The 24,277-nt window shown below is 39.5% G+C and overlaps 1 protein-coding gene across 13 annotated transcripts; it reads left to right on the plus strand.

The window, feature by feature from the left end:
* The first annotated feature begins 66 nt into the window (after positions 1–66).
* On the plus strand, positions 67–23,493 carry LOC107266706 (RIMS-binding protein 2). Of its 13 annotated transcripts, none has more exons than XM_025084082.1 (18): positions 67–3,604; positions 4,262–4,357; positions 6,434–6,565; positions 7,241–7,572; positions 7,692–7,890; positions 7,968–8,423; positions 8,519–8,825; positions 8,896–9,473; positions 9,567–9,693; positions 11,040–11,248; positions 11,362–11,766; positions 11,987–12,500; positions 12,580–12,780; positions 12,851–13,059; positions 13,180–13,440; positions 13,512–13,770; positions 16,926–17,212; positions 18,879–23,493. In XM_025084082.1, exons 2-18 carry the CDS (start codon positions 4,319–4,321, stop codon positions 19,425–19,427), a joined length of 5,064 nt encoding a protein of 1,687 aa, XP_024939850.1. In that variant the 5' UTR covers positions 67–3,604; positions 4,262–4,318; the 3' UTR covers positions 19,428–23,493. The 13 variants fall into 13 exon arrangements, with proteins under 13 accessions (XP_024939850.1, XP_024939852.1, XP_024939851.1 ...); XM_025084084.1 differs by having other exon boundaries at positions 11,064–11,248; XM_025084083.1 differs by having other exon boundaries at positions 7,707–7,890.
* The last annotated feature ends 784 nt before the right edge of the window (positions 23,494–24,277 follow it).

Consider the following 24,277-nt stretch of genomic DNA (forward strand, 5'->3'; position numbering starts at 1 on the left):
ACCCGTATAAAAGTTAAGTTTATGCCTTAAATATATACTTTTCGTGCACTCCTGCTCATCCTGGATGGGACTGTTAGGTTTTGAAAGATCTCTTGGACTTCCAGAAAGGATACGATGACGATTAAAAATAACATAGCTAGATATCATTATAACAGAGATAAACAGTACTTATTTGTTTTTTATTTTTTATGCAACGACCCATATAATATCGATTTACTTTTACTCTGAATTGAGATTGCCATGGGAATAAAGTACTAGTGATAATGCTAATGGATTGTTGTCTCGTTGACTTTTGATAACAAAAACATGTTAAGAATTATTTTATGAAATGTACAAAATATAAATGGTGTTTTATTGCTTATCGTGCTTCCTGGAACTTTATAACACTGATACGATCCTTTTAGCAAAAATTATATAGGTTATATTCATTACGTGCAATACTTTCATTGACATAACGGCACGTACGTTTTTGTAATCAACACAGTTGTATCGATCGAATTTTTTTACATAGATGGAAAATGAAACAATCAAAATATAATGACAATGTTACGAGTACCTATGTCAGTTTATTGTTTGCATTTATTGTTTATTGTTAATATCATTTATAAATTATTAGGTCGAGTTATAGATAATTTCCGTTTTAACATAGCAATTTTATTCGTCAATAAAATAATCAACAATTATATCGTAATCATTCTGCCACTGTTGTGATAAGACTGAGGGACACTTATTTGCTTAAAACAAACTCTGATATGTGGAGTATCATGTGTTTTTAAGATAAAAAATACATTGCTAAAATTTATTCCCAGAAACAGAAGTTAATTACGACTCGACCTAATATAATATACTACTAAATATTTATAAAATATCTTTGCTACGTTTTTTAGTCAAAAATAACTTTCTTTTAAATAATGGCAATTCTAATTTTTTTTTATTAAAATAAAAATTACATTTCCATTTTATTAATTTCTTACAAAAGAATTTTCAACATAATTTTTTTTGACATCCATTGTCTTGACCTTTTGTGTCTATAGTGACACGATGATACACAAATAATGGAATCCTCGACACTTTTAATAAATTAGAGCGATCGAACTAAATCGGTTGGTATAGTATTTATAGTGACTTCAGCAATACACTACCGGTACGATATAGTACGCTTGAGCATGAAACTAGATTAAAGACTTGGTTAGCTAGAAGAATACTATTGCACCCGGAATAAAAAAACATTCCTTTGGAACAAACGTACATAGATGTCATTAAATCTAATCGCCAATGGCTAAACTTGACATGCATAGAATTTCTAAAGAATCATGTAGGGATTACTGTTATCTACAGAAAATTACTTCAACTTATCACGATTCACTGTATACTTTCTATATATACATATATATTTGCACAAAGTAAAATATATGTTACTGAATAATTCGTTGGATGTACATACAATGTTGTCGTTAACTGTTGCACAAATCCTTGTTTAAATTTTTTGTAATAAATAAAAATTTAATGTTTGACTCAAGCATACCAAAAAGTAACTAGGCGTAAACTAGGAGTAAAATTAATTTCTGATAAATTAATTGATACTGACAATGACACGGTGATAATAAAAGGATTACAAAGAGGAAGAACGAACGTCACGTATATCCTTTAATCACTTTCTTTTCCTGTTCCCTCTTTTGTCCTTCATTTTTTCTTTCGCGCAAATTCCTCCTCGCGTTGCAGGAACAGATTAAAAATGCCTGGAGGCATTGAAAATCTTTCGTAGGCACATGACAATGCCTTGCAAAAAAATCTGGGATGTATTTTCAAGAACAGGATACGTTCACTCACGAGTGAAATCATTAACCTCCAAAGTGTCACTACGATAGTACCGAATAGTGAGAATCGCATTTTTCACACTCGACACAGAAAAAAAAACAACAATATATTAATAACGTTTGACGAATTATCTAACAGTATTCGATAAGCGTCGGGATGACCTAGTTTCGACCAGCACGTAATTAGATATTACACACGTGATTAAATACATACGTAGTGGATAGATATATAACTAGGAAAAACCCTTGGAAATAAGAGTAAAGAAAATAAGCTTTTCAAGCTTTCTGGCAGAAAGGCGACACACACGTGTGCGACGAGGTATTTACCGATAATTGGATCGGTTCAGACGGACGATGGAGATTAAAAAAAAGAATAATGAAAAAATGAAGGAAAACGACAGAGATGGAGAAAGAAGCTAAATTCTCAATGGCAGAATAGCAGGAATAAAATGATCGGGATGGCATATACGATAAAATGACGATATAGGTTAGGTAAGCCAAATCGTTTTTTTTCCTCATTCGATGCTTTTGGCTCTTGTAGCAAAAACGTTCGCCTTGATGGCTCGACCAATTTGAACGAACTTTTCGATGGAATTAACGTTAATATGATAGAGTTAAGTGGAGACATATGGGCGCAGGAATCCGACGGAGGTCAGGGCTGAAGGGGAACAAAGGGCAGTACTCGGTCGGTAGTGGTATAAGTGTAAAGCAGGGGAGGCTCGGAGGGTTGTTCGCTGCTACTAGTGGAGGAACAAGCTCCGCCAGAGGCGTCGTACGTTCATTGATAAGCGCGTACAACCCGACGGGCGTCGGGTGGTACCACGAATAAAACGTGACGTCACGACGTCGACGTCGAACGCGGCTGCGCCTTGACGACCGTGATTTTCGAGCTGGATACCCACGCAGTCGGACCCTTGGTCCTTTGATATTTTTAGGAATTAGAATGGATCGTTGAAAACGGATGTAGAGAATCCGGTCAAGAATAAAATTTGGATATAAAATTAATTATAAACTATAATAAGAAAAAAATTGTACTAAATATATAGGAGATTTTTCAATCGGGTTACATCATTTATGTGAAATATATTTTCTCAATTTTCCATAATTGTTCTAGAAATGAAGAGCTCATCTAAAAAAAAAATTAAAACAATTGTGTCTGAGAATGACGTAAGAAATGTGAACGTATTGTTAGGATATCTTCAGATAAGGATATATATATAAGACGAAATGAACTTCCAACTTGTTCTAAATATATTCTAAAATGTGCTCTAAGCTTCCACTAAATCTATTGATAGGACCGCACAAGTAGAGAAAGATGTGGAAGTAATAAAAGTAAATAAGGGAAAGGTCGAGGAAGAGTAGGAAGAGAAGAAAGAACGATGGGTGGAAGTAAAGAAGGAACGGTGGAAAGAAGGAAAGTAGAGAAAGGAGTAAAGAGGGAGATATTGGAGATTGGCGCACGTATTGATTGGTCTTTTGTGAAAGCTACACCCCCGTGTAGCTGCCAAGCAAAGCGTCATCGATCCAAGAGTGACCCATATCTGGCTGAGCGTTCCCCACCACGACATGGGCGCCACCCCGACGTCGCTGTTCTTCCCCACTTAACCAACCGCGGATCCCTTCCTTGGGCTCGGCACACCACCCCTATCCTGACTCCAGCAGCCCTGCCTGCCACGGCCGAACAGATCTTTGGGGTGTTCGGGATGATAACCCAGTGAAAACTCGCGCCGAGGACTCGACCAGCAGCAGCAGCCCTGGCCTGCCACAATCCCTTCAACTCGGTCATCGTAAGTCCATATCCATCGTTGAAAGAAAGAGAGTGAAAGAGAAAAGGAAGAGAGCGAGCGAATGAGCTAGAGCGAAAGGGAAGCGAGAGTGAGAGAGAGAGAGAGAGGGGGGAGAGAAAGAGAGAGAGAGAGAGACCAACATCAGAATGGAGAAAGAACCCCGTCCAGGTTCTCCTCGTAGATGACATTTCTTACTTGGATTATTACTTATGAGAATTGCGAACCTGGCCAGGGTGTCATCGCCAAGGAAAATGCTGCGCCCTTGAGTGTCAATGTCCCCCGTGATACACCTAACCATAAATAATCCGGTTCCTGATTCTTCCTGCCCCTGGTGGTTGTGCTGGTGCTCCGGTTGTGCTCCGGTGGTGTTACGCTCGTGTCGTGCTCGTGGTCCAAGCAGTGGTGGTAATCCTGCTATAGTTCGGTGGTGTGCCGTGAGCTCGCCGTGTATATGTATACTGGCTACCTTTGGTGGTGATCAATAAGCAGTGCCGTACTTATTACTTCGGGCCCCCGGAACTATTGCCGGGCTTGGTCCTGATTTTTACTCAAAGCTTATTATTTCATGACGACAGTATAGATTCGCATACCGCACACTCGGCTCATCGTGATACGTAAACGGAAGATAATATCTCTAAACTTTTTTTTTCATTCAAGATAAGAATCTCTCTTTCTAGTCTTCTCTAACTAATAAACTGTGATAAACGTGTATCCATGTTTTACTGTCCAGTCGATACGTTACGGTTCAATCCGGTAGGTACTCCTTACATCAATGTAAATATATTACTTAACAAGAGTATTATATATTTTTTTCATAATTTATATCACAAATTAGATATCAGTACATTTTTCGCATTTTTATAACCACGTCGTTCAGTCTAATGTGGTATTTGGTATTCAGAGATTTTTTTATGCACCGATAGTTAACATAACATCCGTGTATCAACAAAAAATAAATTTTCGAAGGAGTCTTTTTTTCTTTTATCACTTTTGAGAATTTCGAGATATTTCAAATGACAATTTGAAGTTAGCGCTCGGAACAGTTATGGCCGATTCCACTGAAGGATCCTTCACTTTTTCTTGGTGGCACCTCGAGCAGGGTTCTCTTGCGGTACTACACGACCCTGCAAACCAGTGACTAAATCCATACGCATTACTTAAAACTAAAAAAACGTTATTCGAATTGTACGTTAAATGAGATCAGTACGTTAATAAGACGAAATAATTGTGATTCGTTAAAAAAAAATTACGGTACTTCCAGACATATGTATGTGTGAGATTTTTAGTGACAGTGAAAAAGGCTTCTTCCCGGAAGTTACGTTGAATCAAGGTTGAATCACCTTTCATTTTCCCGAGATCTCTGCTGCATTTTTTTATGGTTCAAAATCAAATAGAAAATTTCCCAGCTTGCTCTTCATACTCATCTTTCGATTTTGGAAACTGTACCATTTATATTCGCAATAAACCAGCCGGACTTTAGAGCACAGGAAAATCTACTCCGAATTCATAAATCCGTTTGATTGTCCGTAATAAATTAATTTGCATCACGTCCGACTGTACTATAGATAACTCACTAGTCACTGGTCAAAATAAATGTTAAAGCTCAAAGTAATTATTATAAATCATCGTCAATTATGAGTTCGTCCTAAGAGGGGATATCAGCCAGTCTAAAATAATTGCCGGGACGTGTTAATTGGTAATCCAGCTGTCGAGTGATGTTAAACAGTCTTGTTAATTATTTGGAGTTGACTTATATCAACGTGTTGAAATTTTTATTAAAGAGTCCCTTGACACGAACCGGTGGCCGCTAATCTCGAAGAAAATTGATTTTTAAAACTGCCAGGGCGCCTCCATTTTACTCCTCCTAAATAGCAGACATTCCATCTCACGCTGTACGTATGAGTAATAATATATAAATTAGCTTATCAGTGTCAATGATTTTTCAATAGATAAGTCTCATCAATTACCATTAATTATGAACACGATTTATAGATACTTACAATAGTTTCGTTCATCCTAGATTCTCAATGAGTTTCAGTATTTATTATATGTATAAATACACATATATCTTGTAATCTTATCCTAAATGAAATTGGAATACTATTATAATCTTTTGGATGGTATCCGATAAGATCGTTTCGTAAATTTTAAGTGTATTAAAACTTTTACATGGAAACAGTGCCCTGTGCCATACCCAACTTGTGTCTAAACTAATTTCCCTCTATTAGAGACTGTTCGAAACTATTAGAAACTTTGGTTACCTATACAAAGCACTGTGCATTGAAGATCCGCGCAAAGGAGGAATAAAGTTGATTCACTTCAAAGAGAACGAAATAAATTAAAAAACAAAAATATAAAAAATCATCAATTTCATGAAAAAAAAAATGTTATCCCTCGTACATAGCCGTCATCGTATATTTCCTTATCTTGCATTACTGGCATAGGGGTCAATTGGTGAATCAAACTTTTTAAGAATTCATCAAACGAGGCACAGCACGAGGGATTGGTAAAGGGTCAAGTGGTTGGCGCTTATCCGTTCTGAGGAAATCATCAGTGCTCTCACGAGATTTTCTGGTACATCAGGAACATTCTCAGACATCCTATACCATTATAATAGATTCATCAGAGCTAGTATCATGTTGTTAATGTGTCACGTCACATGGTATCCTCACCGCGGTGTATCCTTGAGGTCGGCCAGGCCGGATCTGCCATGTTGCAGACCTGGAGTGGCATCCAATTAATTAAGATAGAGCTTCCAGCTATGCTAGACTGATAGTATCATAGTACCTGATAACGCGGAGAGAAACTCATAGTCCAGTGGTTTTGCAGTGCTGTGGTGTTGGAGGTGGCGGAACCACGGCACCTCAGGCTCCACAGCTGCAGGGTACCGGATCTGCTGTTGGGGCCACCTCTACAAGAAATACCATAATGCAGGACCCCGTCCTCGAAACGATTCTCGAGGTAAGATATACAAGTTCTGTATTATGAATTTCGGAAATGAAAGACTGGAGCAAGTATATTGACCTAGAACGAATAAAGCGCATGGTACTGGGTGCAATGAAGATTTAAGGGCTGTATGGGAATAGATGAGTGCGTCGCGATCGAGCACAAAATAGAGTGAGAAGTTCGAAGAGATTAAATATTAAACTGTACGGAAGAGTAGATTGGCCTCTGACCTCTTTTAGTTAAACTGATACTCTTTGCTAGAAAGCAGGTTTGGCAAGCTTTCCTTCTGGTACTGGTACTACAAAGGATACTTTTTTATTTGTTTTATCTGATCCTCTTTTTCTGTTCTCTCTCTCTCTCTCTCTCTCTCTCTCTCTCTCCTTCATCCTTTCTGTTATTAACAGGGCGCGTGCCCTCACTAACCTGGTTCACTGGTCAAGATCAGAATCCCTAAGGACTATTAATCAAAGATAGGACTTTTTTTTTAGAGAGTTACTGCCTTGCCATCCATCAAATTGGATTTCTTTGTGACTCCATGAATTTAATAGACTTCATTAAAGTAGATGTCAAATATTTAACTATGAATTAATTAATTGAATAATGTAATTAGTGTCATTGTCTATATTAAGCAGTGAATCAAATTTTTCTAAGAATTCCAGTTAATCTGTAATTTTTTATCGTGTCGTACAGCAAATGCGAGAGACGGAAGCTCGTCGGGCAGAACTGGAAAAACAGCATGCAGAGACACAATCTCAGCTGCGCGAGAAGATAGCAGGTCGATACCAAGGTCCAGAATCGGTAGAGGCACTGCAGTCGAAGATCCGTGAGCTGGAAAAGAAGATCGAACTGCAAGTAGTGAAACACGAGGAGTTGTCACTGGAGTTGACGAGCCTAAGGCGTGCCAGGAGTAGAGGACCAACTAGTTCCAGTCACGTGTCCTCAGCCAACATCCCCACATCAACGTGGCCACCTGCAGGATCTGAGATCGACAGAATCATAGCCAAAATAGAGCAGGACAATAGGTGAGCCAGGACATTCCCACCGGTAGATCAATTGTCCAAGACTTGGTAACCGGTGCGCGTGTCTAGATATGATCCATAATAGCGCCATATTGCGTCACACTCAAGATGATCTTACTCAGCTTAAGTAAAACCAGTGCCAGCAGGATTCTGCACGAGCTGGACCATTCGAGAGGTACCGTGACGACTCAGCCGCCATCAGCCAGTCAGAACATCCTAAGATCGAGTTCGGAGAACCTTCCTAATCTTGGTCAGCATCAGCATCAGCATCTTCCTCATCCGCATGCCCTGAACCTGGGTCTACCATCGCAGGCACCACAGGCACGTTATTAGCTAAGACTTAAAAGTTGCACAATGAATATATTGAATACTTTATATATTTTTATATTTTACAACAGTATGCAGGCTCGCCAATGCCATTAACACCTATGATGCCTGGTTGTCCACCATTGACACCAAACGGTCCACTTTACCATGTCAGCGAGCCAATTCCACCGGCTCCTTCATTGTCAACGAGCCAATCACAACCTGCGTTCCAACAGAAACTTCAGCAATATCAGCAGCACCACCAGCAGCAGCAACAACAGCAACAACAACACGAGCTCTCGAGTTCTCACTCGCAAGGTGCTCTACCTTCGCAGCAAAAGCAGCAACAAGCGCACACCCACTATTCGAGTAATCAGTATCAGGAGACCTATCCTCATACGCAAACGTATCAGCAACCGATGCAGCAACAGCAGCCTCAACATCCGGCCTCGTCATCTTACATGACGTTAGCTACCCAAAACGTAATGCCACATTACAGTCAGCCTAATCAGCCCAATCAGAATTACCAACTGAACGGAACTCAACAGGTGATTATTATTCTGAAATTTTCTGCACCATTTCATCTATTACTGTTCCCAGTGTAATTAATATGTTAACTAATCAAATAATTATTCACAAACAGACCACAACGTATCCAAATTTATCAATGGCACCTCATCACAATGGGACATATAATTCTGTAGTAACGAGCTACGGAACCAAACTCGTCCATCACAACTTCTCAGCCCCTCATACGAACATCCCGCAGACTACGTTAGCATCGTTACCACCATACTCCACGACGTCCTTTCATTCGACACTGGGCAACCTGTCGAATACGTCGCAACCTGTGCTTCCTTTCTCCAGCGGTCAGAGCACCTTCTCCACGGCCGGGCCTAATTATTCCACTGTTGGGACCAATGCTTACAGCACGTCAGGTGTTAGCTCAGGTATCTATCCTAGGTTAAGCTAGATCTAAGATATTCAACAGATATTATTACACGTGCACTCTCGCTTCAGGAACACCTTCAGGAGGCTTGCTACAAGCCATTGGGGATCCTCTACATGCAATACAACAGTTCACCGCCCAATCACAAGCCAATCAACTTCAACAACAAGCGATTATACAGCAAATACAACAAAGTTTGAGAGAGAGCTCACCGACCGCTACGGTCACTACGGGTCATCATTTCCTGGGACCTAGGCAGATGCCTAAGATACCCACCGGTATACTTACCAATCCTCTGGATCGTCTCACCGGTGACACAATTGTACCTGAAGGACAGGTTGATATGCTGGATATACCTGGAAAGGGACGCTGTTACGTATACATTGCAAGATTTAGTTACGAGCCCTTTCAACATTCGCCCAATGAGAATCCCGAGGCCGAGTTGCCTGTTCAGGGTGGCGATTATCTCCTTGTTTGGGGTCAACCTGACGAGGATGGTTTTCTCGATGCTGAGACCCTTGACGGCAGAAGGGGACACGTCCCGGCTAATTTCGTGCAGAAACTCGTCGGCGACGATCTTCTCGAATTTCATCAGGCTGTTCTTGGACTCAGGGATGTTGACGATGCAGCCTCCACTAATATTCCCCAGGTGAGACTGAACGTATATATGTGTATATTTGACGCAGCGTTTCTTGTTGAAGGCACTAGTTTTTAGGAAATGCTTTTATGTTCTTTACTTTAGTGCTATCTGCAAGACATTGACTTGGAATTAGCTGCTCTCGAGGAAGGTAACAGAAATCGGCAGGCGGAATTGTCTGCATACGCAGAACTGGATAATATTGCGGATGAGGATGAACAAGAACCGCCAGGTTGGTATTGGTGTCTCGTGCATGTAATTTTTATATGGTTTTATCAGACTGTTGATTTCATTATTAAGAGCCGCAATTTTGAGGATTTTCTCATGTGGAGTTGTCATCATTATTTATTTATTATGTTTCTTTTCCTGAAGTGTTAAGAAATTCGAAAATTCTCTTATGTTTTTTCAACAATAAAAAAAATGTTTGCTCTCCATCTGTCAAATCGAACTTTTCTTTTCATCAAATTGGATATTGAACAATGATATTTCCTATTATTTCATATCTTAGACTCCTCTTTGATATACATATAACAATTCATATATGTGCATGCTGCACGTAAATTACTTAATTATTGTTTACTACTTTCACCTGACTCAGCTATTAATTCATTTTTCGCAATGAACGGTCGATTTTATAAGAGCTGCGACGACTGCTCGATTCTACAGTGTTACTAATTTATATATAGGTATACACAGATGTAGCAAATAGTCAGAATCATGTTAGTAATCGTATCTAAAGTTTGATTGACTGGGCGCGGTCAGATAGGAACCGTAGAAATTAAAATGAATTTTAGAAAAACATACAGACATTTATTAAGTAGCCTGATCCTTGCATTACCAGGGAGTTATAATTTCTTGCTTAGAATTAGATTTAAAAAGTAGATAGCTCAATGGTATTTTGACTGATCAGTCATTCAATGCCATAAAGACTTTGGATCATCGCTTGATCACTACGTAGTACAACGTACGCGTAGTTCGTAGCTGATGCTAAATGTGCCTAATGTCAATTCGATGTGTAACTGGATACTTGAATAATTAATACTCATACAAGTTTTGCACCAGGTCCTCAAAGAGTACTCTTGTATACCTGACAACAAGTACGTATAAATAAACGAAAATAAGTATAATAAAAAACCCAGTAAATGATTGTCCCGAGTTACCACTATCTACATAAGAACATCACTTGGTAGTGCAAGGGTTGTTTATATCGTCAATAATCGGAATAAAACAGATAAATAATAATGGTCAAACTTGCAATAAATTTGTATTAAAAAATATCCAAAGTGATATCGAGCATGAATGTGGAATGTTATTAAATGCTGATTATGAATTAACGTTTTCTACTGGAAAAGACAGTCAGTTTCGATAATTGTCATTAATTTTTAATAAAAATAAGAAGTATTAACAAACAGACAGTTTTAAAGAAACGTGAGATCGGAAAAGGGCTAATTGGCAACAATGAAGCGTCTGAGTGATGATCGTGCATTGTATGAGATACATATTGGATGGAATTTAGGCTTTCTGAGAGAGAGAGATTTCTAGCTACAGCTAGGGTTGTCTTGTCTTTTCCCCCTGAAGAAGTCTACCTGTTTTCGGACCTAGTTCCGGCGCCCCAGCATCTGACCCTCGAGCGCCAGCTTAACAAGAGCGTCCTCATCGGCTGGACAGCCCCTGAGAATCCTCATCAGCTGGAATCTTATCACGTTTACGTGGATGGTGTGCTCAAGGTCACCGTCAAGGCCACGGAGAGGACGCGAGCCCTCGTCGAAGGAGTCGACAGCACCAGGGTTCGTATTAGATTAAAATGAACTATTCGGTCTAGAGCATCCTCCAGAAAAATAAATAAGATAAAAGTGGCGAGATTAACATTCTGTATCCACTGTTACTTTTGGATAAGCAGCCTCACCGAATAAGCGTGCGGTCTGTGACACATTCGCGAAGGACATCGAGGGATGCTGCATGCACGATGGTCATCGGTAAGGACGTAGCCCTGGGTCCTACAGCCGTCAAAGCATCGAACGTCACTGCTACGAGCGCAGTGATATCCTGGTTGCCGAGTAACAGTAATCACCAGCACGTGGTCTGCGTGAACAACGTGGAAGTGAGGACCGTGAAACCTGGAGTGTACAGACATACCATCACTGGTCTGGCACCGTCGACGATTTACAGAGTGACTGTAAAGGCGAAGAATCTTCGGGCGACACACTTCGAGGACCAAAATGCTCAATCGGCGAACAACCTGGCCTGCCACGTCCATTTCAAGACCCTACCCAAAGGGTTGCCCGATCCTCCGGTTGATATCCAGGTTAAAAATAAGAAGCACCACTTAAGCACTTTATCAGTGTTTTGCAGCAACGCTTCAGAATATTTTATCACTACCACGGTTCTTGACTTGGTTCTAATTCTCGATAATTATTAATGAATGCACACATAGGAATCACAGCCTGCTTGTAAGATTGCATGCTTCCTGTAGATGATCTTAAAGAATACAGTAGAAAATAGTAGAATGCAATGTGTATTGCCAGGTGGAGGCTGGACCGCAGGACGGCACTTTGCTAGTGACCTGGCAGCCTGTTGCCCTAAACGGTTCGGCCGTCACCGGTTATGCGGTTTACGCCGATGGGAAAAAAGTCACCGACGTCGACAGCCCCACCGGAGATCACGCCTTGGTCGACATCCACAAGCTGATGGGTCTTAATCCAAAGCACATCACGGTCAGGACTAAGAGTCGTGAGAGTCAGTCTGGTGACAGCTGTGCCACGGCGATACCCTGCAGCGTCCTCAGGAGCGGGACTCATCTGCACGGACAGCAGCATGGGTCACACATAGTGGAACAAGGTCAACAGCAGAACATGGGTCAGGACGATCCTAATCGCAGAGTCTCTAACATGGGTCAGCGATATCCCAGTGCACCTGTACCTCCACATATGAGGCGGCATGGCGCCACGAGGGTGGATGCACATGGTCAAGTCGTTATCGAGACTGATGAAAATTTATCCGATAAGGAAATATATCCTGGACAGAGCGTCTCTCAGATGGGTAAGATTTATCTTGACTCTCAATGTACAGATTCTCCATGGGTTTTAGCACCTACGCTATATTAATTTCCATCACGCAGGTATACCCGAAATTATGAAGGATTCTGCGAGTGAAGCAAATTATAGTGAAGAAGAAGATCCATCCAGAAGAGCTCGCGGTATGCCACCTCATCATGGACATCGTCGATATGGTGCTCAGCAAGGTCCTCAGGGAGCCGCGCATAGAGCAGGTAGAGCTCCAAGTGGTTCCAGGGCTCAGGATCCTTATTACGATCAATCAGGTATACGTCTAACCTTGTATATCAAATACATAAAGTTGAAAGTATGTTTTAACATTTTTATAATTATTAGGGAATCAAAGAGGCAGAGGTCACATGTACAGAGGTAGGGGTAATCTTCAAGCTCAACCAGGTACTCATCATCCACCAGGAGGCGCACAGCAAGCTAACAAAAGAACTAGATGGTTCGTTGCACTATTCGATTATGATCCTACCACAATGTCACCAAATCCTGACGGCTGCGAAGAGGAGCTACCGTTCTCGGAAGGCGACATTATCAAGGTTTTAATGCCTTTCAAATGAATATTCTTATTAAAGAACGAAAGAAATACAGCCTGTTTATCATTTAGTGTAATTTCTCTATGACAATTTATAAGACCATTACTTTTCTCTGATTTTAAGGTTTACGGGGAGAAAGATGCTGATGGCTTCTATTGGGGAGAGTGTCGAGGTAGACGTGGATACGTGCCACATAACATGGTTGAGGAGTTGAAGGACCAGACACAAATTCAAGGTCAAGTACAAGGTCAAGGCACTGTAACAAGACGAGGTCAAGGTCAAAGTGACAGATGGGGCGACATCTACGCGAATATGCCAGTTAAGAAGATGATAGCACTATACGACTATGATCCTCAAAAATTATCGCCCAACGTTGATGCTGATGTAAGGCACTTCTCGATAGAAATGAGGATCGACAATTTACATAATATATTAAAATTGCTTCGTTTAAACAGCAAGTGGAGCTGAGTTTCGAAACCGGAAACGAGATCTATGTCTACGGGGAAATGGATGACGATGGTTTCTACATGGGTGAATGCAACGGCGTCCGGGGGTTGGTACCCAGTAATTTCCTGACCGAAGCTCCTTGCCAGGGTGAAGGTCAACCTCCATCTGGGAATAGGAGACCACCTGGTCAAGGTCAGGGACCTGGTGCCAGAGGACCACCACCGCCACCCAGGGAACCGCCTCCGCAAAGTCATCGACGTATGAAAGGTAAAGCATTCAACTTTCCCAATATCGTCTCCATTTTTATTATTCAAACCAAAGAATACAGCATCTGTCTCTTTTCCGTTCCCGCTGACTACTTGCCGATTCTAATTTACACCTTTGATCGATATCCGTACCTAGTATTATTTTTTTTTCAATAAAACCGTTAACATTAATGTGTATGGGTTTGCAATGAATATCAGTGTAATTTAATCCATTGTCGTTTGTACTTCTACCACTCGTGTAGGTGTGTTGTCCTCTTTTTAAAAGTTTGTATCCGTTTTCATCCGTTCGACTTACCTGATATTGATGTTAATGACAAGGAAACGTGTGTATCGTAAAAGGTTCTTGGATTCCTTACCGATATATACGTATATATAGAATTACATTTTTCTGGAACTCCCGTGTATGTTTTGTTACCGATCTTTCATTCGACATGCGAGTCAGTGCGACCGAAAACAGAGACGTCAAGCGCAACACTAGACACGAGACTCAATGTGCCAGACGACAGACAGAAAGGGTCGCAGCAATAGTTGATTATCGTGCTGGCCAATTAAATATTATTAAACATTTTTATAACTGTTGGTCATCGTACTAATGACACGATTTGCCGATTCATCATCATATACGTATATATATACATACCCCACTTGAATTACACTGACTGGCAATGTTCTGTAGTACGCACAGTATAATGACAATATAATGTATGTATTTTGTGCGTAAAAGATTCAAAGAGTTTGATACGAACGACTCTCCAAATAATTTTTATAACGAATTCCTTTCCACAAGGCTCATGTCCACGACTGGTTGTTTTCTCAAACCTCAAAGACTTTTTGGATCTTCTACAGGCCCCACGTCATATCATTGAGTCATCGTTATTTATTATTTCCTCACCTATAATATTATATTATTCTAAGAGACATCATTAATCCTTACGAGGACCATATTTAAATGATTATCCATAACGAGAATGACCCAATTGCCAAATTATTATCTGAAACAAAAATTACTTGATGAAGCAGCATAAATTCTTTAGAGTTACACATAAATGCAACGTTTGTACCTTGGTAAAAAAAAAGTGTAACAAAACTAAAAATCACAAAATATTTCTCTCATTAGCAAAATTAAATAAGAACCAGCTGTATGTCATAGGTCTTTTAAGGGTTAATCGTACAACTTATTGTCGGCCAATGTAACCAATGTCACATAGAATAGACATTGTACCGTTGCTTGACTCGTAAACGAATCAGATCCGCAACAATGTCCTAATAGTTCGTACGAGCTACGAAACATTCCCAGGAGCAGGTATAGCAACGTAAGGAAAAAAAAAAGATAGTGAAAACAACCACTTTTCGGCACAGTCTAAGTCTTAAATTATAGGAGGACCAAGCAGGCCTTCGAAAAATTCCCCTACGACAATGGATCCCTCGAGAAACAAAGAGACATGTGTCATATTAGATTCTTTAAATTGAAAATTTATCATCGTAGCTATTATTCATAAGACACGTGGAAAAAAGAAATGAACATACTATATAGTACATATAAGCGGCATAATGCTGCTGCAGGGAACACGAGCCGCAAATTACACACAAAAAATGCAAAGAACACAAAGCTGCTTTCGGTGTGTCCTCTTTAAGTACATAAATAAATATCATTAAATACATCATATGTTTCAGTTTTCTATGAAATACTTTTCTCCTTCGTTTATTCTCAAACTTTCAGAGCTTTCTCAGGCTCCATTAACTGTTCTCTCTCTCTCTCTGTGTACGCATATGTATATACATATGCGTATATTATATGATTATTATTACATATCTCTCCTACTATCTGTATGTATATTTTCATATGTTTATGCATATCAATTAAATATACATATATGCATATGGATATGTGCCTATACATTCATTATATTTATTTATCGAACGATTATACTATACTGTATACTATATGATCATGTTGTTATATAATAATAAATATACTATATATTGACATGATCTGTCTCTGTGTGCCTGAACTGGTCGGTGGTCGTCGTGTCACATGATTGTCGTTCGTGTCGTGTTGTCATGCTGGTGCTATTTTATAATTACTAAACATTTCACTCTTTGCTGTTACCTTTCTCTATTCTTTCTTCTCTTCTTTCCACTTCGCATCTAATTATCTGCGTGAGCTGTTATCACTTTTTCTTGACGTGGGAACAGCCGGTTCGCTATTGTGACGTCTCTGCCTTTCTTCCTTTATCGAACTCTTATTATTTCCTGAAGAATAGTGAATTCAATCTTTTTTATATTCATTTCTATAAATTTTATTCGCGAAAAATCTGATAAAAATCTGAGAAATCTGATATATCCTGCAAAATAATCAAACTTACATACGTTTTCACTTGTCCTATACTATGTGTACGTATTTAATATGTGGAATTTATCCGCGATATGAGAAATTTATTATACTTGCATACTCTATATCTAGAAACGTGCCTTTATTCTCTATCGAAGTACAGTCGAGTACGTTACACGTAATAGTTTGACAAAAAAGTTTTATGAAAATTTTTGTATGAAATTTTCTTTAGACTTTGTTCAATATAATTTAGGAATTTGACGTTTCAGTGGGAAGTAAGAATTTTTTGTGTAATTATAATTCTTATGGGATTCAGCCAAAAAAAAATTACTTTCTCTCTAATACTGTCATCTAGTCTCCATTGCACCTCTCACTACTCTTTACTCTATGTGCTCTCAGACCTCTTCTTTTCGTTGTACTAAAATCTGCTCGAAATTGCGTGCCTCCAATCTACTATCTCACTACTAACCGTTGAACATGAAAAAGTACCTCGTTTCGTTAAAGAGACAAACAGTCGCTCGTACATCTTGTTCTACTCTCGACGTTGATGGATAAGATGATTGCCAAAAATAAAGAAAATATTTTTTTCAAAATAAATTACGGTAAATTTGAAAATAACTTTTACTGATAATTCTTATCGAGTATCATCTGCTAAGGAGCGTCTGCGGCCTCCTGTACGCAATTTAACGGCGAACGAGGTACGTTTGGTACAACGTATTTTTGCAAAAAAAGGATATGAATGATCAAAGTAAAGTAAAGAAAAGAGAAAAACCAGAAGTGCGCCATGAATGACAACACGGTTCTGTTCTCTTCTCTGTTGCTAGATGCCTGCATTGTGCCTGTGTCTGTCCCTGTCTGTCACTTAGACTCTAGACAACAACAACAACAACCACTAATGAACAACCAACAACAACAACAACAACAACATCAACTACAACAACAAAACAATCCACCGCATCTAGCGTACCAACAAGCGAATCACCACAGCTACACGACCGTAACCACCTCCAATCAGCACGGACCCAATCACCCGCAGACTGGCGGTCCCATGGGACCCCCTAATGCCCACCAGCAGGGTCCGGGGTCCGTACCGCCCCACCTTCAACAGCAGGTGAGTGCACCTAAACCCCGAGCTCTCAATCTCTACCTCAAAACTGTCTATTTATCTGTCTGTCTATCAATCACTTTCTCCTCGTAATCTACTCTTGCGATCAATGTCACAAAATGGTCTCACCAAGGAAATCGATCTGAAGTTTCACTTGTAATAATCTACCGTAACTTTACGTTCTATCTTTTTTCTTTCAGTTTTTAGTACAAAAAATAGTGGAGTTCCCTTTTATTTTCTGTCTAATGTATTTCGGCCTTCGGTAATGAGCAATCACTTTGACGAGATTTTAATCTCTGGTTGGGAAACTGTGTTTCGGATTTTCAGCATCTATAAAGACACACGCGAAAAAGTCGAATGACTTTGATCTAGCGGTGACGTTTTTTCCATACTACCTGTTAAATTACTGAACGAGTGACCGAGTTTTTTTTTCTAACCTCTTTTGATACGACAATACTGATTTTCCTGCCGGTTATTCGAATTTTCTTGACAATCGACTCGTTTCTTATATGCGACCATTGATTTTCTACGTCTAGATACGATTTCATATACTCGATGGTCCAAGCAATTAAAAGTGTAACTAACGCTTCTAAAAATTATTTTCTGCCCTTTAGGAACAGTATTGATAAAAGTACTTAGTTTCTTTTTTTCAAGTACTCGATATTACTTCTAACGGCATTAAGTGCAAGCTGAACTATGAAGCATGTTGTATTATCTGTCTGCCTTCGGAAGTTTCACGCAAATATCATTCATATTAACCCTATATCACTTTATTAATTTTACCTACTCATCATTTTTCAGTAGAACATCTGCCGCCAATAATTTTTCCAGGATGGGCATTCTGTCTAAAACTTCAAGCGTCGCGTGTATTGTATTTATTTTTTTGTATTGACGCGTCCTCATATAATTATACCACGTGTACTTTCGCTCTATTTTATGACAAAGTGCTTTCTAATATGCAGCTCGAGTTTTTTTAATGAGTGTACACGCTTGACACAACATTATGCACTTACATTGAACATCAAACCACATCAGTATCATCCACAGCATAAGTCAACGAAGCGACAATTCGTACTTCGTGCCTGCTAAGTATGACCTGAGACATACGTATTGCCTGGTCCAAAGCAAATCGTACATACAATTTTCGACGATATTTAGATACCAACTAAAAAAACATATACCTACCCATTAAACATAAGTAGAATAATAACATGCGATCCTAGTACCTAACGAAGCTTAGAAATACTAATTTAGTATCATACTTCATTATATCGCATACATATACATATTGTATGTAACATCCCAGTGAAGTGAGTCCTCATGGTAAAAAATCCACGGTACAATCAATTATCATTATACCAACGATATAAGTTCATTATTCACGTAGTAAGAGTCGAATTCCAAATATATCTAGTTAGTTAATCAATAACAGTACCAAAGCTGTGCCCAGGAACAGTTTTTGAATATATTTTTTAAGAGTATGCACATGCGACAACATATGATTCCTGTATAATTTTTTGACAGCGCTTAAATGAGCGTTTACCTCGACACGGCCCTGTCGAGTACCTAGCCGTCAGTTTGTATAGTTACAGAGAAAAAAAATTCGAATCCGGATAAAGAGAGTTAAAAAAATGTTTGAAAAGATGGAAATACAAAAGTGGAATTATTCCAGGGGAGGGGGAGAGGCGCGGGCAGTCGGGTCGGTGGTAGTAATGTACCAGGAGCTCTTCAAGGTCCGCCGCCGCATCTGCAGCAACAGCACGATTACCAGCAGCAACAGTCGCAACAACAACAGCAGCAATATCCTCAACAGCAACAGAACCAGCCTAATCAAGGCTACGGACAGCAACAACAGCATCAACAGCCAAATCAGGGATATCAACAGGGTCAGGGCTATCAACAATCGGGCCAACAAAATTTCCAACAACAAAATCAACCGTATCAACAGCAACAGGGACAACAGTACCAACAACAAAATCAAGGCCCCTCCATGCAGGGACCTCAAGGCACGAGTAAACCTATGAGGGGTATACCGGCGGTCATTCCCACGGCTCAGGCCCAATCGCAACAAGACTCTCAGGCGCAGCAACAGCAACCCCAACAGAATACGGGTCCCAATCTCATGCAAAAGTTCACTGAAATGGCCGGAGCGAGCGCCGGTGGTGACATCTTGTCGAAGGGCAAGGAACTCATATTCATGAAATTTGGATTGGGCAAGTGAACCATTGCCGTTCCTCGTCAATTCGATTTCGTATTTTGGTTACCTTTTACCTTCTTGACTTTTCTTGCATTCCTCGTCAAATTTGATTCCCCTTTCCAAGGCCTTACCCTCAAACTTCTACCAGTAGCGTTCCTACTATTACCGCTACTGCTATTACTGCTAGTGTTGTTACACCTATCATTACTATTAGATACCTCTCGTTCGTTCGCTAAGCCAATTTCTACTTTTATCATTTTTAAATTATCGTTGTATCCTCGTTGCGATTCCTGCTATGGACGCCCGGTGCGTTCACAAACAGGATAAATTGGTCCTCTGAGAATATTTCTAAATCATCAGTATTATGCATTATGTTCTATGTATCTATGTACTTGCGTACCTACCTACCTAAATACCTAATTACACAACAACCTACTTACCTACTCTCGCGAAAATAATTTTTTCACTTGTTTTCGGGGACAAGGGCGGCTTTTGCTGAAGTGGAAAGTATCGTGAAATTCACGCTGGTCATTATAAATATTATTTATCGTTGTTATATATATATACATTTATTATTATTATATTGTCATTGTCATTATTATTATTGCCGCTATACGTATAATAAGGGATTTACTGACTGTTACGTGCGCGCGTGAATGGCTACATTATTTCCACCCTTGATGAATTTTATCTGTGACAAAATGACGAAGTCCATCGCAAAGGGTGGTAATCTCGTCGAAGAGGAAAGTATCAGGAATATTGAAGTTTATCAATAGTATAAAGAAACTAATAAATGCGCTTTAAAAGCGAAATTCGAATCAAACGACAAAGTGCAGTTTACGTGTTTTCGACTTTAGGATGAACTCAACTTGCATAAATCCCTTCGCTGATTGCTCAAGGATCCTACTTCTGGATTAGCCAATTCATTTAGTATTTCGTGGATGTCGTGTACGTAACGTCACCGTTTATCCATGTAGACGGTAATGACTCGATCTGCCGACGAAGTGGTTTACGCTGAGACGTCACGACGAATCGTGACACGTAAGCTGAACTTAAACAATGCTGAGACGAATGTTAAGGGATCACGGTCGTATTAAGACCGCAAGAGAACCGAGGAAGATCTCGAGGATGACGTGGATGCTACGTATAGAAAAAAGATGCTGTACCACGTCGTATATTGTATATGAAGCAAATAAAAACGACGATGAATAAACTTCCCTGTCCGCATCCGTATAAGGAAAGACGACAAGTAAGAAAAAAGAAGTCTGTTTCAATGAGTTCTGCGAAATTTCGTTTAAGGGAAAAAAAATTTAGGAAAAAACCCGTTTAAATAACGAATAATTATATAACGAGAAACTCGAGATCTTCCTTGAACAACGTTGCGAATTGTTCGTACGCTTTTAATAAGATTTTCGCGAGACGGCCATTGCGTAATGTCCAAACCGTTCTCTATGATTTTACGTGTATCATTTCCAATTCTCCTTTTCTCACCAAGCATGTCAGTAGAAAGTGACGCCGCGTAGTACCTATCGTACATTTCGTTTTGAGCTTTTGGCGTACGCTGGATTACGCGAAACCAGCAATTTTCAGTCCCCTCTTTGTGTAATTCCAAAAAAAAGCAAAAATCAAATGCATATTCATATCCATTGGGTACCAGTAAAGTACAGAGAAATTTAAACTGGAACGACAATGGTGCTCGTGGTACCACTGGAAACGTATGACTGGTCGAGGCTACACAAACCAAAAAAGAAGCGCGAGAGAGAGAGAGAGAGAGAGAGAGAGAGAGAGAGAGGGGACAAAAAAGTATGAAGTAAAACTAGTTAACCAAGTAGCACATTATAGGTTACATATAAAGTCGGAAGGACTAAGGAACGACACGATGAAGAGTCCTGAGTCCCGTGGGAGTGGGCGTGCCTTGAGATGCCTCACCCTGACGCAAACAATAATCATATCTATGAACGATTAAAGATTAATAATTAATTCGTTAAGACGAAAATCGTATGTATAGAACGGCGCTAAAAAAAAAGTATTGATCTGCCGTATTTGCGATTTCATGTGAGAGAGAGAAAGAGAACGAGAGCGAGAGCGAGAGAGAGAGAGAGAGAAAAGTAAATAATAATGAATAATATAATGATAATAAAGGAGAAATTAAATGAAAACCAAATTATTACGAGGAACGTCGAATCCTCGAAGATCACAGATTCCATATTATTCATCTCTGATCAGTCCAGCATGGTTACGCCCTACGTCGGAGGTGCTTGATCAGTTTCTCATAGACGATGTTCAGGTCTATGGATTCGATGTTCATCGACTCCTGAAATCCCCGTTGCGCCACTGACGATATAAAGTTTTGCTTGCCGTTGCGCAATAAGCAGTAATGTGGCATGCAATTGAGGTGGGCCCACCTGTCACAATCTGCCAGCTATTATAATTATGCGAGAGAGAAAGAGGGGCAAAAAATTATTAATGAATAAAAGAAACAATGAATACCAAAAGCAAGCATACCAATTGCGTCGTAATAAATTGATCGATGAATTATCCAATATTATTAAAAAAAAATTAAAATAAAAAAATAAGATCGTGGACGAGGAATGTGTGAGAGAAAATTGAATAGAAATCGATAAGCGCGCAAAGGATTAAAAGGATATATACTCACGTCTACAGATACGTATGCTGGTGGCTCTGTCGGTAATAGCGTGATAAAATTCTGACGTGAAAATTATTCACTGATATGTGTCAAGAATGATTGCACGTGAATATATATATAATAATAACGGTTACGTGACGTATACATATATATATAAATATATATAAAATATTATATATATATATATTATATTTAACTATCGCAAATTGTTGTTACACCGCTACTTGTGTGTATTTTGTACAAAGTATCCTATTTTTATGTTTTCTTTTTTTCTTTCGCCAAGATTATACCAAAAACAAAAGATATAAGGGTATAGCGATAAAAGCGATTATCTTCGAGATCGTACTATACATATATATGACATACAGATTTCGCGGGGACTTGGGCTATTTAAATGCGTGGTGTCCTAATTGTACTCGACTACGAAATATAACGTGGAATGCGATTAACGTTCGTCAAGAGGCAGATCGATGACGTCACGTTTTTCGTATTGATCGTCGAATATAATTATTCTCTAATCAGAATTCGACGATTCCTTTGTGGCGGGATAGTATTTACGTTCGATCGATCGTAAGTCTAACCGCGAATGACGCAAGGCATATTTTCTCCGTGTAAAAGACATAAGAACACGTTAAACGTCACGTCGTCGACGTGAGTCGTTAAAAGAATTATCGATGCAAGAAAGGAAAGAAAAAAAGAGTAAAGAAGCAAGTAGAAAATAAAAGAAAAGGGTTGCTAAGAATCAATTGTGAAAATTGCATGGAAGAACGACGCCATTTTGGTTCACCGAGCGAGGTCGGCTCTACGTCCTTCCATGGTAGAACGATCTTGGCTCGTCTACGGAACGTTTTGTTTTTAGTGTTGATACCAAACGATCAGTCAAAGACGATGATGATTGGACTTTACACAGTCCATTGGATTAGTTGAAGAATATTATGGGGATTTATACATCATACGCAGTGACGTATGGGACGTTGTTCTTATAAAGGTATATATGTATATATACTTGGGTATCTTAACGAGGAACGCTTTGATTAGCGTTCGACTGCTGAACATGAACCACTTATCATTATTGTGTAGTAGAATCCCGTTTCTATACTGTGCATGATCATTGGACGATCGTCGATGGACTTTCATTATTTCTTGTTAGGCTGAATTATACGATGTGAATACTTGCTGACGTTTTTTGATCTTTATTATAATCTATAGATGCGTACTTGGGTCGTCGCGTAACCTAACGTCCGTACTAAGTGCAGAGATCAAATGAAATGTTGTCACGTGACCAATTCCAATCGTACGATTAAACTTATTTGATTTTACGGAAAGTTCGGGGATTCCCCCCGCGCGATCTAGGAGTTCAGTGTATGACGATACTATTATATAGAGATATATATATAGGACTCGTGCATTAGTCAAATCAATAAATAAATTATGCGAAACTAATCGATGAGAGAGTAATCGTACATTGACAACCATATTCAATATCAATAAAACGGATAATGGTTTGATAAAAATTTGAATAACGGAACCGACTATATGTTGTCCTTGGCATTCGTCTCGGTCACTCAAGACTGCGAAACCCCGATAATAATTAATTCCACGTTATTAAATTTCCATGCAGATTGGAGAGAACACAATAGACGATGAACCAATGATTGATTTAATTTCTATCTTAGAGGTTAGCCCACGTATCCTATCTAGTGTCTATAACGGTTTCTATTTGTAGCTCAAGAAGACAGCAGGATTCGATTATAGTTTTCTTTAACTGATACGCGATACGTACGTAGAGAAACTGAAAAACAGTAAATAAGACGTTTTATTGTCAGGCTGAAAAAGTTGTCGAACGGTGATGGCTAAGAGTCTAGATGGCGTCGTCGTGTATGACGTCCGCGGATTTTTAGTCAATGACGATAGAGAAATAATTATTAGTTGAGGCACTCGCCGTTCCGTCTCTCGTGTATTGACACTAAAAACTCCAAGGAGGACGTAGCCTAATTACTACGATACACATGTATGTATAACGCATCGAATTATGCATGCCAAGTTTCGCCAGCTACGTTTCATATTCAGTGAACCTTGCGCTTCGTTTTCTATTAATCGGTGAATCGCGGACTCGACGCTCTTTGTTAGCCACGCGTGAGGTCAAGAGAGAAGAGTGGATGAGAGAGAGAGAGAGAGAGAGAGAGAGAGAGAGAGAGAGAGAGAGAGATAGAGAGAGAGAGAGAGA

This window comes from Cephus cinctus, unplaced genomic scaffold (genome assembly GCF_000341935.2).
Source record: "Cephus cinctus unplaced genomic scaffold, Ccin1 Ccin1_scaffold0330, whole genome shotgun sequence".
Taxonomy (NCBI): Eukaryota; Metazoa; Arthropoda; class Insecta; order Hymenoptera; family Cephidae; genus Cephus; species Cephus cinctus.

What these genes read in the sequence shown, in the direction of transcription:
- LOC107266706 (XM_025084082.1), top strand. Translation starts at nt 4,319, where the DNA reads ATGTTTTACTGTCCAGTCGATACGTTACGGTTCAATCCG. An exon ending in TCCTCGAAACGATTCTCGAG is followed by an intron (nt 6,566 to 7,240) that starts GTAAGATATACA and finishes CGTGTCGTACAG; the next exon opens with CAAATGCGAGAGACGGAAGC. An exon ending in CGGAAGGCGACATTATCAAG is followed by an intron (nt 13,060 to 13,179) that starts GTTTTAATGCCT and finishes TCTGATTTTAAG; the next exon opens with GTTTACGGGGAGAAAGATGC.